Consider the following 17,035-nt stretch of genomic DNA (forward strand, 5'->3'; position numbering starts at 1 on the left):
GGGGGGGGGATTATCAAAGAGCTCGTCCCTGGATTTTCTATTATGCAGGCTGAAAAAATTAGGTGGAAATCAGCTGCCCGGCCCCCAAAATCTACCTAAACTTCCTAAAGATTAGTACACAACGTGTTACTTTTCCTGTGCCAGTGCACAGAGTTGACACTTACTCTCCATTAAACCCATTAACATGCAGGATCCTCATTTGCTTCACAATGGTGCTTTTACCAGATTCTCCGGCACCTAGAAAATGAAAGTAAGTCTGAGGTTATGAAGGAGGTATTTTACACACTCTGGGCAGGGAAGAGGACTGCTGTCTTTGCCACAGAAGCAACACGCAGAAAACACACACAAGAACACACTTGCAATTTTCCTTGACATTTCGACGCAGAGAAAATAAAACACATGTGCAACTCGGTCTACCTGCAGCATTCACTGCCACAGTCGCGAGAGTCACAGGGTTTCATGTTTTCAGGATCCTCCCCCCCACCTCTGGGTTGTGTTAAAATCTGTGGGGTGGGGAAGCCAAGGGGCAAAGAGAAGGAAGGACGCAATTTTGTCATTTGAGGGGGAGAAAATCGAAGTTAAAACTGAAACTGAATCCTCGGAATAGAGAGCACTGGCGGGGGAAACGCACACATCAACGGAGGCAGCCGCAGAATTCACTGTTTGTCGGAGGTTTCACGGTTAACATACCCAGGATTCACAAACAATGCCCAGACACCGCAGTCTCCTTCAGCTCACGGACTGACGCAGCATTTCCCTCCCGCAAATTCTCACAATGCAGCTTCTTTCCGGGTAGCTTTCTCTCCCCTTGGGCTACTCAAAAATCAACCCTGACCCGCAAGGTTACATGTGTCCTCTTCCCGCAAAGGGTATTTTCCTAAAGGTAAATTCTCTCTGGATACAACCACCATGTTGCCGGGGGGGGGGGGGGGGGGGTGGGGAGAGCCCATCAAGTGTATGTCATCTTCGCGAAAAACACATTTTAATATCCAATGTAATGCTTGAGAACAATCATAATCACATGTAGCAACAACTGTAAAAAGTATTAAAAGGACACGACTTTAATCAGGAGGGAAGATATTCCTGGGAGCTACTGAATTTTCAGATTCCTCAAGCCCTTCTCAAAGTAAGAAGGAACACACGCCTCCATTTTAAATCACCTTTCATTTGTAAACATATATTTTATGGAAAAAGCACATTTCCAACCAGCTAGGAGGAGGACTGCTATTTTTTCATTTTTTTTGTAAATGTACACTCACTTCAACAAATACTCTGTGTGTGAAAAATTTTTTGCCCTCCTCCCACACAAACCTGTTTTTTTTTTTTACCCTTTTTCTCCCCCCCCACTTTTAATTTTATTAAATTGCTTTTGTTTTTACTGCCCAGAGAGCAAAGCATTCCTCCTTCTCTTGCCTTTTCACAAGGCTGTAATCAATATCTGTAAAAGTTAAAATTAGTTTCCACAGAAACATTGATTTCAAAGCAAACACTGTATCTTAATGAGCCCAACTCTAATAAGTTAAAATAGTAAAGGCACTTTCCAGAGACTGCACGCAGAGAATACATGACATTAATCAGAATCTCCAAATTCTTTTGTCAGAAGTGTTAAGATGTGTAACACCTCTCTCTAACAGACTCAAACAGATCTGTGCCTCAGTTTCCACATTTATGAAATTAGAGAACTGGGCTGAAAAACTACTGCAAGATCTTTTGTGGCACTGTAATTTACTCAATTTTATGTCATTAAATTCAGATGCAGTTAAAAAGAGGATTTGGGGTATCATTAGGTTTCCTCTTGGGGGGGGGCATTATTTGGTGAGAACCACCATTTAAAAATGCAGAATGTGTGGCACTGAGTGGGGCTTCAGACCCTCATGCCAGAGGCTATCAATAAATCATGATAAAATGTGGCCATATAGAGGAGGACACCTGGGGGAAATGAGCCCACAGGGATGCAAGGTGTGTTTAGAGTAACAGTCTCAATTAAATAGAGACTTTGTGATCACTGAGCAAAGGTGTTAGAAATTTAAGGCACCCTTAGTATCACATTTGCTTCAAATTAGTATTCAGGTAGCAAGATGGCATTCCTAGGAAAGATTCTAGACTTTTCCAGGCTTATACTTTGAAATCAAGTTCTATGCATATTAATAATTCACATAGCATAATTCCACCTTTACAAGTTTTAGGCAAGACTTCCAACGTATCTATCATTTAATTACTGAAATTGCAAATGCATAAACACCAGACTTATTTCCACTTAATTATTTTCTGCTTTACATAAATCTGGACCCAGGAGAACAAAGAGGTGACCCATCCAAAAAAAGCAAACCAAACACCACCACAAAAGAAATTCAGCCTTTTACATTTTTATTCTTTATAATGAAGCTGTTTTGTTGAAATGTGACCATGAACTAGGTTTTAACCTAGCAAATTCACAAATTAACTCAGCCAAATTACTGAGGAAGTGGAAAACTTTCACACTAATTAATGCTTGTGTAATTCTTCTGGTCATTTCAACAATTTCTTTTATGCTTATGTACTATTTTGTCCCTCCACCCCCCCCCTTAAGAAAAAAGGAGGAAAGGCCATCTCCTTAAAGTTAACAATTCCCCCCCCCCCCCCCCTTTTTTTTTTTTTTTTTTTTGGCCAAAGAGGAAAAACCGCAATCAAGAGAAAACCCAAAACCAAACAACCAAATGTCACTTGACAAACAACTAATTAACGTCTTTTCATCTCCTTCCACCTGGAAAAAAGTCTTCTCCTTAAAGCGCTCAATGCCCCCTCCCACCTTGAAAAGGACATAAAACAAAACAAAACAAAAAAAAAAACCACGCCATTTCCAGACCAAGAAGCCATTTACAGACAAATGTCATTTTCCAGTTCTGATTTGTGAATGTCTTTTTTTTTTCTCTTTCACAAAGCAGTCTCAATGTGGCCGACTAACAGGAAAATGTGTGTGTGTGTGTGTGTGTGTGTGTGTGTGTGAATGGTTTGGTGGTGGGGTGTGTGGGGGGGGGGCTACAATTAATTCTCTCTGCTTTTCAAAAAGCCTGCATGTCTGGAAGGGGATAAAAAGGTCATACTGTAAAAATGACGTGTCATTTGGCTTCATTGGGCACTTAGCGTACTAACTCCATTTTTTGGGGGGTGGGGGTGTCTTATTTTATTTGATTCTCCTTGTCTTCCTTCCACGGCCCGACCCGGCCCGGGACACGTCTGCTCCGCGCACACAGTGTGTCCTCCCCGAAACGCACCGAGTCGCGCCCAGCGGCGGCCGCGCTCCCTCCTCCCCGCTCCCCCCCACTCCGGCGCCACGACTCGCCCGCGCCCCCTCCCCCTCACTGCACCACCTTTACCACTCCGATCCCTTCCGAGGGGCTGATGTCACCCGCCCCCCTCCACTCTCCTCGGCCACTTCCCCCGCCAAAGCCTCCCCTTGGCGAGGTCCCCTTGGCCACAGCGGCGCCCCCCCCCCCACGCATCACCCCCTCTTCTCTGGCCCCTTTCTTCTCCCTCTCCCAACAAATCACACACCCCACGGAGGCGGGTCCCCCTCCCTCTGCCCGCCACCCCATTTCCTGTCCCCGAAACCCTCTTTTTGTCGCAGTCTCCCGAGCCCTGTGGGGCTCCCCCTCCCCCTCCCCAACAAGCACCTAAACCCCTGGCGTCGTGTAGGCCTCGCGGAAAACAGAGAGAGGAAAAAAAGAGCGAAGGGGAGGGCGAAAGAGAGAGAAAGAGACAGAGAACGGGCGGACCAGGGGAGGGGGTCCCGCGCCCGCGCCGCCGCGGCCCCCCGCCCCATTTTGAGCCCCCGCCCGGCCGAATCTGCGCCCGGGGGTCCCCCTTCCGGCCTCGCCCCCCAGAGACAGAGCCCGCGAGCGGGCGGCGGGCTCGGGAGCGCGCGCCCGGGGCGGGGGGCGGGCTCGGCGCGCGCGGCCTGCGGGGCGCCCCGAGGGGCCCCCGAGCCGGGCCGGGGCCGGCGCCCCCCGCCCCGCCCTTACCCAGCAGCAGCAGGCGGTGCGTGGCCCGGTAGACCTGCTTGTCCTTCTGCAGCTGCTTCTCGATCTTTTTGTTGGCCTCGCGCTGCGCCTTCTCCTCGTTGCGCTGGTCCTCGGTCTTACTGTTTCCGAGGCAGCCCATGGCGGCGGCGGCGGGGCGCGGGGCGCGGCCGGGCTGCGGCGGCGGGGCCGGGCGCGGGGGCCTCACGCGGGCCGGGAGGGCCGGGGCAGCGCCGGGCGGGCGGGCCGGGCGCGGGCTCGGCTCCTCGGGGAGGAGCGCGCGGGGCGGACTGCGGGCCGCGGGGCGCGCGGGGAAGGGAGGTTGGCGGTCGGACCGAGGGGAGCGCGGAGCTCCCCGCCCCTCGAGCCGAGGCCGAGGGGGCTGATGGCCGCCGCCGGGCCGAGGCGGACCAGAGCAGGAGCTGCGGGAGCTGCTGCCGCCGCTGCCGCCGCCGCCGCTCTTATTGCCTCGGCCCGGGCCCGCCGCCGCCCCGACCCAAAGCTTTGCAGCGGGCGGGGGGAGGCGGGGGGAGGAGGAGGAGGCGGCGGCGGCGAGGGGGGGTGGAAGGAGGAGGAGGAGGAGGAGGAGGAGGGATGAGGAGCAGCCGCGGCAGCGGCCGCGGCGGCGGGGAGGGCGGGAGCTGGCGGAGGGAGGCGCCCCCACCCCGGGTGCCCGGGAAGGTAAGGGGGGGGTCCCTCCGCCCGCGCCCGGCCCGGGACGGGACGGGACGGGGAGCCGCCCCCTCGCCCCCCTGACTCGGGCCCCACTCGGGCCCGGCCGCGGGGGGAGAGGGGGCGGCCCCGAGCCAGTGACGACCCCTCGCACGACGCCAACGCTCCACCCCCCGGGCCGCGTAGCCCTGCGGCCCCCGAGGCCGAGCGCCCCCCCTCCCCTCCCGCGGGCGCCGCCGAGGGGCCGGGGTGGGCGGAAGGGGAGGGAGCGCGAGCCCGAGCCCGGACTTCGGAAAATTTTCGAAAAGAAGAGAGAGAGACACAGAGAGAGCCAGAGAGCAGGGAGAGGGTGGAAAAAGCGAGGCGAGCACGAACCAAAGGACAGAGCAACCGAAAAGGAAAATGTGTCCAAACACACACACAAATACTTAATAAAAATCCACACTACACAGCGATGGTGGTGTCTGGTGGTGGTGGCGGTGGCGGGGGGCGGGGGGCAGGGGGCGGACTAGATGAGCCGCTCGTCGCGCCCCCGGCGCCGGGCGCCATGGCCCGAGCCGAAGGCACCGCTGGCCCCGGAGCGCCCGCGGCCCCTGCGCTTGGCACGGCCGCCCAAGTAGGAGAAGAAGGCGCAGCCCAGAAACACTCGGAAGCAGCAGGTCGCCCCGAACACGAAGCCGCAGCCGCGGCCCTGCTCCGTGCGCTTCTGCAGCAGGAAGTTGAGCACCCACGAGGGGCTGCGCACCGAGAAGACCAGGAAGACCACGAGCGGCAGGTGGGCGCTCAGCGCGCCAGCCTTCAGCGGCCCGGGCCGCCACACGACGCCCCCCACGCGCGGCGCCGTGTAGTAGGCGTCGTCCTCGTCGCCCGAGTCCGTGTCCCACGCGGCCCAAGCCCTACTCGTGCCCCCGCCGCCGGCGCCCTCGCCGCCCCCGCCGGCGCCCTCCGCGGCGCCCTCGTCGTCGTCGGCGGCGGCGGCAGCGGCGGCGGCCTCCGGACCTCGGGCCTCCTCCCGGGCTTCGGGCGCCTTCTTCTTCTTCTTCTGCATCTTCTCCAACTTCTTCCTCTCCTTCTCCTTCTTCTTCTCTTCTTTTCTTCTCTGCTCCAGCAGCTTCTTCTCCATCTTCCGCCGCTCCTTTTCGGTCAGGAACTTCTCGGGGGGCGCTTCCCGCGCCGTCTTCGGGGTCTTCTCGGCGTCCCCGCTCTTCCGCGGCGCGAGCGGCTCTCTCGGCTCGGCCAGCGCTGCAGCCGCCGCCGCAGCTTCGGCAGCCACCTCGGCCGCAGCCGCCGCCGTCTTCTTCTCGCTCTCCGCCGCTCGGGCTTTGATCTTCATGGCCATCTTCAGCATGGTGGCTCGGCCACTTCGGGGTGCCCGGCTCTCGCCTGGCCCGGGCGCCCTGCTTGCCCCCGGCCTCGGCCTGGCCGGACCCCGTGCGCCCCGTGTCGGGGGGGAGTCGGCTGCGATCCCCGCTGCGCTGCCCCGGGGCCACAGAGCGCGGCTGCCCGGGTTTTGGGCTGCTGGGCTGGCTGCCTAAGAGTTAGCGCCAAAAAAGGATGAGCAAACGAAAAAAAGGGGTGAGAACAAACCAAAAAGCACCCAACAACAGCGAGAAACCAAAAAGCACCGAGAAATGTCAAACAACTCAAAAAAGAAAAGTGCAGAGGCGCGATGGCACGAGTTTGCTGTTACCCTCAGGCGCTCCTCGGTTTGGCTCTTGGGCACGCCAATGGAGAGGAGAAAAGAGAAAAGAGAGAATTGGGGGGGTGCCCGGGAGGCACGGGGCAGGGCGGCAGCGCCGGGGCGCCCCTGCCCTGTCCCGGCCCCGGTGGCTCTTGCCCGCGCCGGGCGACTCGCACTTCCGCGGGAGGCCACGGTGCACCCGGACTTACATGTGAGTGAGGTGCACTCACACGCAAGGCAGTGCCTGCCTGCCTGCCGGCTGCCCGCCGCCGCCGCCGCCGCCGCCCCGCGCCGGGACAGGGGTTCGCTCCCGCCGGCGCCGCAGCCCCGAGCCGGAGAGCCAGCGAGCGAGCGAGCGCCGCGCCGGGCCAGCCACCTGACGCAGCCCGCTCCGCGGTGCCGACGCGACTGAGTGTCCCCGCCGAAGACGGCGCTCCTAAACAGCCCGATGACGCCCCAGCCTCTTCAGAGGACGGACCCACAGCGGCGGCCCCTATAAACCGAAGGGGAAGCCGAAAAATCGGCCCGCCGAGGACGCGCCCAAACGGGCCGCCGCGCACGCAGGGGGTGCGGGCCATTGTGCGGGTGGCGCGGGAGTGGGTAGGGGGCGCGGGGGGCGCGGCGGCGAGGGGCGCGGGGCCGCCCAAGGCGGTGGGCGCCGGACCCCGCCTCCCAGACCTGCCTCCCAATTTTCGGTGAGTGGTGTAGCCCTGGGCGGCGTGCAAAGTGTGCGACGGCGGCGCTTTTACCCCCGCCGCGCGCCTCCTTACCTCCAGTTTCCCGGGTAGCGCACGCGGGGCCCGCCGCCCACCCCTCCCTTCCCCGGCGGCGCGTGCCCGTGGAGGTAGGTGTCTGCAAGACAGATTAGTCGCGACGCCTGCGAGAGGTTTCGGAGCTTGCGGCGAGAGGCGCTACGCGAGCGCAAAGCCGGCAGCTGCGGCGAGGAGCAGGAGGCGGGCGGCGCGCCGGCGACGCGAGGGCCCGGCGGCGGCGGCCCAGGCTGTGGACTCGGTGCCCGCCGCGTCTTCCCAGGCGGGAGAGGTGGCCTGCCGGGGTGTCCTGGTTCTCCGTGGCCCGGCCTGGGCACCGCGGAGGCCTCTGGAACAGACGGAAAAGTAGTTTATTGAACATGCGTTTGTCCGAGAGTTGTGTAAAAACAAAACCAAACTCTGAAGGGTCCGCACACTAGGAAGTGGACGAGGGCACTGGGCGGAGGGCGGTGATGCCCAATTTCTCAAACTCCGCCGCGGCTCACTTCTCTGGGACCCCGGAGGGGTCCCGTGCTGCCACCCGGGTATCTGCCTGCGTGTAGTTCATTCATTCATTCATTCAATACACGTGGTCCCTGTGGCCCACCTTGTGCCCAGGTGAGTCCCTGCGGTAGCCCAAGTGATCAGGCTAACACATGGCGACTGCCTTTGATGGGTGAACCCAGGTGGTCAAAGCTGTCATGAGCTCTCTCCCACCTTTGACCTCATCTGACTCCTCCATAGTCCCTCACACTTAGGACGCCTTGGGATAGAGAGAGGAAGGAAGCCTGCTTGGAAATAGAAACACACCTGTCACACCTGGGGGTATGAGGCGATGGATACTTCGGAGGCCTCGAGCAAACTCGCATACAGTTCTGAGTTTTCTTTGAAAACAGACACTGGTAACCATTCAACAGAACGGCCGCCATCCCCTTTCCCAAAAGTAAGAAAAGCTGTGACAGATGGAGATGTCACATACTATTTTTCTTGGCCCCATCAGGTACACCTCTAACCCTGTTCTACAAGGCCTCTTTTTTATGGATCTGAAAGACAACAGAGGGCAATTCAAAGTCACGAAAGAACACTGGGAATTAAGAACAGGAAGCAGAAGCCGCAGGCTTGACGGTCACAACCTGCAGCTTCTGCCTCGCCGAGGGCCTCCGACTTTCTCCGGCGCTGGCCCGTCACTGCGCAAACCCAGCCAAGCCTTTATCGCACTCTGGATTCTGGCCTCTCTTCCACACAAAAATACACCTTCCTTTGAAAAGAGCTCAAAAGAACTACTGTTCCAGGTTGACTCTTTTTACCTAACCCAGAGCGGATAAAAATAGTGAGCTCCCTGACCCAAAGGGGGCCCAGCCCATAAGCCACCTCGGCAGTGCGGCCCTCGGAGCAAGGATTCTGTGGCTGGCTCTTTGCACAGATATGACTCACAATCCCTCACCAACTAGACTGGAAACTAGTTGAAGACAAGGCCCCAGTTTTATATCTTCCTATATTAAATAAAAACTTCTCGGTTGAATCTGATTCATTGATTGTCGTTTTCAAAAATTGGCGAAGACTTATAAGGAGGGGGAACAGGCCGAAATTTCTGTTAAGCTCCATTCGTTCAAAAGCATCTTCCTTCCTGCTTCTAATGTGGCAAAACACAAACACACTGTATTTAAGAGGAACAAGGTAAATAGTAACCAGTACAACCTTGATACTTCTGTCAGTAGCTACACATTACTACAGTGGATATAATGTCCCCTCTCCTTATTTGGAAATCCTTGAGGTGGGTTACCATCCCCTCCCCCCTTTGGATAAACATCACACCTGAACTTTGAAAGGGGCGAAGCTGTCCCATGTCACAGAGACACATATTCCAGGCAAGGCACAATCGGGACTATTGTCCCGGAAATGTATTGAGCAAGGTCAGACTTGAGTCGTTCCAGCTTCTAACCCAGCAGGCCATCCTCCAGAGGATTCCATTTGTCTCCGTATGGCTTTCACCTATATGTCGTGATGACCACTGACGACAAATGAAGCATTTACTTTGTAAACAGATGACAGCAGGTGGAACCAAGGGTTTACAGGTAAGCAGACGACATCAAGCACTCTGGAACACAAGCTCGTCTGTGGTCTGCTGGGCTTTCTGTTTTCACCCGACACAAACTGAAAGACGAGATTTTACTTAATCGGTGTGGTGAGCCGACACCGTCTAGAGTTTTCGGTCTAGCATTTGACCTGCCCAGGCCTTAAAAGTTTTAATTTTTAAAAAAGGCTTTCACATTTGGAGGCTACCATGCGTGACCTTTTCATTATGAATCAGTAATTTATTCTAATAGATCGCTGCCGTTTTAAGTACCTGGCTTTCGCTCTGAAAGTACAGAAATCCATTAGCATAATTCTTGGAACAGTTCAACTAGAGTTTTCTAATGGAAGGGGCCTCTCGTTTGGCTCAGGGAGAGATGTAAGTCGTGGAAACTTCAGGCTCCAGAAGGGGGCAGAGGGCCAGAATGTCCTGGGTATAAAATGTCTAGGGAGGGCACAGGTCCCCGGCTCAGGTGACCTGCTTCCTGCCGAAGCCAGCAAACTGGGATAACACACCCTTAACCTAAAACACTAGGTCCCCTAATGATACAACTTGGTTAAAAACAGATGGTGTCACACACACTACCCAGAGGGATGGCCTCGCAACAGTTCTTTCCAACACGACGTTTTACGACAATGAGTCCACATGTCCGGGTTTGAATTGTGTGGTCTTGTAAGCTTCATATTTGTGGATGGATGTGTCTGAGTAAGAATGCCTTGTCTGCTTTCAGAAGCAACAGACTCACTACAGCTTGGAATCTTGAAAATATTGTTACACTTAATGATGTAATTCAGTTTTTTGGACAAGGGTGTTCTTCTTGGTCTTTCATATGCTGGGGTCATGGAAGGAGCCCAGAGAAAATATAATAATATTTTAATAGCCTAGGAAACAATAAATAGGTTTCCACTGAAACAGAAACCCCAGCTATTAGAGTTTAACAGTATTTACTTCCATGGTGTTTTCAAAGCACATTCTGCACTTTAAGTAGAATGACCAAAATTGTTGCAAATGAACGTGACCTGAAACCCGTGCTATGTAGACTATGAGACCAAGAATTAACACCCAGTACATCCCCGGTAAAGAGATCCTATTACTTAGGACCGTAAAGTTCTTAAAATCTAACATAGTGATTACCCGGGACAGATAGATAGACAGATAGATAGATAGATATCTATATATATATCTATATATATATATATTTTTTTTTTTTGTCCTATTCCCTAGTTAGTAACTTCAATCACAAAGTACTTCTAAACCTACATTCTAAACTAAACACAATGTTCAAGTTAGGAAGCCTTCATTTCAGATCTGAAGTCAAAGAATTAACTACATGCCATATGAAATTTCCCTATTTAATTGCCATCAACTAATTTCAAAACAATTTGTTTCAAATTCAAAGCACAGCTGATCCAAATGGAATGTGGGAGCACCCTGGCCCATGTGTTTGGACCCAATTTCTCGGGCCAGTGCTGTGAGGTCCCATTCGAGCATCCACTTGAAACAAGGGTGCACAATGTGGGGCAACCGGGACTTGGTGCCCCTTTACTGATCTTTCCTCAATCTGATGAGTGGGCACCATGTATGAGGGAAGCTTTCTGGTGTCTGTGGATGCCCGGGTTCCAGGGCCCTGCATGCCTTCCCTTCCTTACCACAACCCCAAGAGCCCCAGAGTGGGTAGGAGTAGACTTTTAACAAAGCCACCATCTACCTTAAAAGGGGGAAACAATCAAAAAGAGACTATGTGCTTGACTCCGTTCCCTTTAAAACTTAAACCTAACAATACAATACACATGTTAGCCTTGACTTGAGACTCTCGATGGACAAACACTTTGGATTAGGGGCGCAATGACATCAAACAGACCCACTGACCCACTTACTGGAGATCATAATTGGGTTTGAAGGAAAAAAAGCTATACAAGTGTCACGGCCCTATAGCAGGAAGATTAACTCTCATTAACGTAAAATATTTTTAACTCCTTTTGTGGGAAAAATGTTTCATGAGGGCTAAGGTAATAGCAAAACCTCGTTTAGAACTTTTAAGTTGGCCTTGAGGACGGAAACTCATCCAGGATGGGGAGTGGTGGAGGGAGGGCCAGCTAACTTCTATTTTCATTTACAGGGTGCCTTATTTAAATGACATTTTGATCCGACATCTTACTAAAAGAGTAACAACAGGGGAAAAAAACAAAACCCAAGTTGACACAATCAATAGAATGCTGAAGTCCTAATAAGACCTCCTCAGATTAGGGCAGCCCTTTACTTGCTCTGATTTGAAAGATTTTAGTTTTTTCCCCGTTGCATTCAGCCCCTATAATTAAGAGTTTAGAGAGTTAAACACTCTGGATTAATCAGGCAATAAATTTCCTTTCACTAAATGTTGCTGTGTGTACACACATACACACATGCAACAGCTTCTAGATACGAGTTCTACGTCCTGGGTTTTGCTTTATTTACCCACTAACTCAATGTGGGTGATCATTTTCAAATAGCCTTTCGGTTAGTTACTAGCCCGTCTCCCATCCCCCAGATTCCGGCCAGGCTGGGGTGTCCTCTGCCTTCCCGGCTGGAGCCCCCTCCCTAGTCCCATTTCTATCTGCTGTTGGCAAACCCTGAGGGAAGCAATCCATGTGACATAACTAGTCACAAGCCTACTTCATCTAGACATGGATCTACCTTTTCATCTTTTTGTGTTTGCCCACACACGTTTAGACTGAAATAGAAAAATGTGTAATTACAGTGGGGCTCTACCTATTTCCCTGGGTCTTTGTTTTCAGGGGGAACAAACCATTGGAGGCACAAAGAGCGTGGCCCCCAGATGGGGAAGGCAGCCTCCTGCTTTCCACTGAGGTTCCACAGAAGCCTGAGCTCTCCTGGTTGTCCTGTCCCCCTGCCCTAAAAGCTCCATTCAGCCACCATTTGATGAAATTCAGGGTTTCCTGGGAACCCTAAGGCTGCACTCCCCCCCATTCCCCTGCCCTCAGGTGGCAGGATCAGCAGCGGGCACGACCCTGGCCAGCCCGTCAGGAACCCCACCGAACAGCAGCAGAACCCCACTGGTGCTGTGGCTTCTTCCTGAGGTCTTTGCAGACCTCTAGAAGTTAGGAGGAGAAAATCATTCAGCCCAAGCATCAAGCATTTTGCCACCAGTCTGGGGATCAGATGAAAAGGAGATGTTTCCATGAGCTCCAGACCTCAGCCCTAGCCACAGCCGCGTCTCGGGGTCTCTGCACGCCGCCCAGGATTGGGAAAGCTGCCTCTGCCGCTTTCTTGAACATTCCTGCCTCTCAGTTGCCTTAGTCTCTACTACCTTCTCAGATTACGGCTCCTTTTGTGTTAATTACACTGAAAAAATGGAAAGAATGTCGCTGACTTTACAAAGAACACAAAGCAGGGTTGCCTTAAAGCCTAAATACAGCCAGTTTCTCTCAGAAGGCCGACAACTCAGCTTTCAAACGATCCGCACTGCGTGGCTTAATTGTAGATGGCCAATTCATTTAGTAAGACCCAGGTGACAGAAGGGCCCAGTGACTGAGAGGACAAATTAAAAATGTATGTTGCTTTTGGGGGCCCCTTACATACAATGAGAAGATCTGATTAATGATGAGCTCCCCCCGCTCCCCAATCAACCCCATCCCAGTGCTTATTTGTAAATCATGACTCGCCGGCCACAGCAGGCTAACGTAGTGACCAAGGGGACAGGGCAGAAACCGAAGCCACAGCCAGGCAGAAAGCAGCACCTGTACCATGCAGGTAAAGACACACAAGAAATGCAAGCCCAACTTCTTCCCCGCCCGGGGAAGGCTGTGGCTGCCCTCCACGATGGGAGAAGCCAGCTCCGGGAGAGACAGCCCCGGGAAGGACGAGCTACTCCTGCAAACCAGACAAACAAACTATGGATGCCACCACCCCTCCTTCTCTGAAATCCTCTAAGGGTTAATAGGTGAACGGTAGCAGCTTGGAATGATTTATTTTTCTAAGGAACATTAAATACCGAATTGCTCATGCTGAAATAATACCACAGCTGTGACCCGTAGGGCTGAATTTTGGACACCGGCTCGAGTGACAGGTGGCCTAGATGTATGCCCAGCTTGGCTGAAGTTGTGATGCCCCACTCAAATTCTGCTCCCTCTTACCCCCAACACCCCGCCCAATTAATGGGTGGGGACTCTGGAATGGGCCAGAAAAGCTAAGCATGTTTTGCCACAGGCACAGAAGACCATGTGTGCTCGGCTGTCAACAAAACAGCAGCCTCAGGGGGAGAATGGAGGCATTGCTCCCTGAACGTAAAAGGAGAAAATCCAGACAGACCCTGGAAGGTGGGGGAAAGACAAAGGTGGGAGCAGAGACAACAGATCGGAACCAACCCTTCCAGGTTTTAAAGCAAACAGGTCTGTCCCTATAATCGCCTCTTGGAGGATTTTAGCAATTGAAGCGAGCCCGGGATTCTAGGAAATGTGTCACCAAAATTGGTATTATTAGAGGAAGTGGCACAAAGCTAGAAAGGCAGTCTAATCTGTAACATAATAATTATAGCTGTTTTTATCCCAGGGTTGCAGTGACCTAACACCAAGATGGAAGATCTCTAGAAGACTAGCCCTTCATATATATAAGACATGAAGACCTTGGGGGTGGGCGTCATGGGGCAATGGCTTCACTGGGTCCCTTGGTCCTCTCTGGGGTGAGAAATCAGCAGTGACCCATGAAGGCAGCTGATTATCGTGGGAACTTGGAATCAGTGAAAGAAGTCAAGTGAGAAGCCAAGACCAATCCTTGGGAGTTCTGGGGGCGATGTCAGCAGCCTGGGAAGAGGGCAGCTCTGAAATGTCAGTCTGGCCTGGGAAACTGGATGATGCCCACAGGGTGTCCTGGTCTACAGAGAGAAGGAAGAAGGCTAGGCTGTGTCTTGTCAAGCCAAGATGGATCCTACACAAGGCGTTCCTTGGTCGGTCCCACTGACTGCCAAGGCCCTGGGTCCCTATCTTCCGGCAAGAATGGTGGCAGCCAGCTGATGGATGGAGGGCCAGCTCCAGAGGCTGCCACATCTCCCACTCTGGAGACTGATTCCAGAAAGTTCCAGTAAGTGCTTCTCACTAAGATGACAGCTGAAGGTGTCGACCAATTTAAAGCTGTGTTAGAAACATTTTTTTGCTTTTTATTCTTAAAAGGTAATCTCTGCCTTCTGAGTTCCAGGATTTCTTTAATAATTGGATCCCTAGAGCTGCTTCCAAAGCACAGCTATGAAAGAACTTTCAAAGGAAGTTGATACAAAACTTAGCTGGGACCCAAAGACACCAGATCTACAAGTTAAATGGGGTACTCCACTTACTTCTGCCATTAAAAGCATCCCCAAGTCTAGAAAAACCTGACCCCAAATTCCTACCATGTTGTTATCAACCCAGGCCTCATGGGGGCGCCCCAGAGCAGGGTAATTTAAAATCGCGCTCAGCCTTTTAAAAAAAGTGAGTTTCTTAGATGGCTTTCTTTTAATTAAGTCAGTAAGTACTGGAAATATGTCATCTCAATGAGCTGCTACGAGTTGGCTGGATGCAAAATGTGAAAAAAAAAAAAAAAAGAACTGTTGACTAGAGTTATCCCCAAGGACACTTAACACTTCAATCTTCAATATAAAATACATTGATATTTCATTTTCCTCGCACATTCTTAAATGTGTTAAACAAATGTGTTTTCCCCAACCTGGCGTAGCTATGTATCTGCTAGATCTACTGAGGTTATGGAGGGCAGAGAGGGGAATTCTGGAAAAAGGAGGAGGACAGCACTGGAACTGAAGGGAGGAATTCTGCAACGAACACCTAGTTTCTAAAATGGACGCCGAAGACAGGAGATTTGGGGAGAAAAATATACACGTCCTTTCTACAACGTGCAAAGCAAAACAGCACGTCTCGCAAATGAAAAATTTTTAAAAAGCTCCTCACGGCACGCAGACCCCAGGGAAACAAATGAAAAAAATCACTCTAATTTATCGTAATGGAACCCTTGCTTAACCTTCCTCCCGATACCTGGTAATTCTGTGAAATCACTCAGCTGTCACTCTCCTCCTTTTAGGAACGTGACATTGATTTGTCTGGCAAAGACCCATTATTAGAATTCCGAGGTCTGCCTAATGGAGCTACTAATAAAATCTAAGTCATCACTTCTTGACCTTCCTCTCCTGAAATTCTCAGTATGGGGTAAATCGCTGAAAACACATTTCCAAGGTTCCGTAACTGTAACATAAAAATAAAGGATCAAGGCTGGGCGGTTTCGGAGGTCTGAGCACATCTAGGCTCTGCCCTGCCTGCGCCCCGGAGGAAAAGTAAGACGGGTCAGAGACAGCATCTGGGGGTAATATCAATGCTCTGCTTTGGGCTGAGCTGTTTGCAAATAGACATGAAATGCACAAGACTGGAGGGCAGGAGGGAGATGTGCCAAGGGAGCCCGGACCCTTCTCCTGCCTCCCTTCCTCATCCCTTTCCTCTTCCACCTGCCTGGCTGCTGACCGCATGGAAAGAGCAGGAGAAATGTAGCCCGGAGAGTCGATATTGGCTATCCACATAGGAAAGAAAGAAAAAGAGAAAAGACTGATGATCTAGTTCTAGTTTTGGTGACTCTGAGATAAAAGGTGGTGGTGGGGGGGGGTTAATCAGCTTTTTCTGAGAACCTGAATCATGGATATTTTTTCTTTTTCTATAAAAGCTATAATTTCTCTTCCTTAGTTTGTACTCATGGGTCTGAGCTGGTTGTAACCTAAGACAGAACAAGGGCCAGTGGCTTTGGCTGCCTCTAAATTCTAAGATGGCTTCAGGCACCAGAAGAATCTTGACCCTGCTGATGATGTTGCCAAGAGAGCCAAGCCGTAAAGATGTCTCTTGGCACCGTTCTGCCTCCCTGCGCCTGCCTGTAGGGACCCACTTGCCACTTCAGCCGTACCATCCCTCTGCAGACTTCCGGTGGCCACTGCAGGGAGAGCAAGAGACTCCAGCGTCTTGTTCATTGTCCTCCCTTCCTCATCCCTCCGAGCACAGCCTGGCTCCTAGGTCTGTTCCCTCTGGTTCCAAAAAATAAGTTTATCTACGGCTTTTGGGCTGTGTTGGGGTGATGTCAGGGTAGGTGGCTGGATGAGCTGCTCTTCTGAAATATTTGGGCAAACTGTCTCTCTGTAGACAGAACAACCAAATGCTTTTTCACGATTACATTTTGGACCAAACTGATGGGAGGCTTCGGTGGGAAGGAGACAAAAAACTCAAGTCAAGAAGGTCACCAGAACAGGAAATTTGTGGGCAATGAGAAGCAAGAGGAACAGTGGAAAGCATTACGTTTTTCTCGCCATGAAAATCTGAGTTTTCAGATGGTGTTAAATGACTCAAAATTCGCCAGAACAAAGCCATGGCAGAAAGAATGGATATTTTCAAAGGTTATATTGTTCCTATTTATTTGGCGATGCTGCTGCCCCAGACTGGCCTGAGCCCTCCTTTTTAGCACTGTATAAAATGTAAATGGTCTAAATTAAGAAGCCATCTAATCTTAACCAATATTAATTCTGACATGAAAAATGAGACCAATTCTCCAACAGGATTATGACCACCACCGCCTGACAGTAACCGATCGCCTCACTGTGTTTCTCAAAGAACAGGGTATTTTCCCTTCTCCGAAGCGCCTATTTCTTTCAAAAAGGGGATGCAATCCTCATTCTGTCCTTATTCTGGCATCAGAAAGGCACCATCTCCTAAGGTGGTCGAGCCTTGACCGCACCCCCCCCCAACACACACACTCTGCCAGCTTCTGTATCTTATTTGTCTGGTTTTTTGTTCCTCCGAACTATAAAATAAAATACTCAAGTACCCCGAGAGTTGTAAGTCAGGAT

The 17,035-nt window shown here is 52.0% G+C and overlaps 1 protein-coding gene across 1 annotated transcript in view; it reads right to left on the reverse strand.

Annotated features, from left to right (window-relative positions):
• LOC111141614 (GNAS complex locus) overlaps positions 1-17,035 on the reverse strand; it is a 53,786-nt gene that overhangs the window by 14,405 nt on the left and 22,346 nt on the right. Inside the window, 1 exon segment of the mRNA XM_022494306.1 lies at positions 165-237. Coding sequence (XP_022350014.1) covers positions 165-237 — 73 coding nt within the window.

This window comes from Enhydra lutris, unplaced genomic scaffold (genome assembly GCF_002288905.1).
Source record: "Enhydra lutris kenyoni isolate GAN:26980312 unplaced genomic scaffold, ASM228890v2 scaffoldscaffold6, whole genome shotgun sequence".
Taxonomy (NCBI): Eukaryota; Metazoa; Chordata; class Mammalia; order Carnivora; family Mustelidae; genus Enhydra; species Enhydra lutris.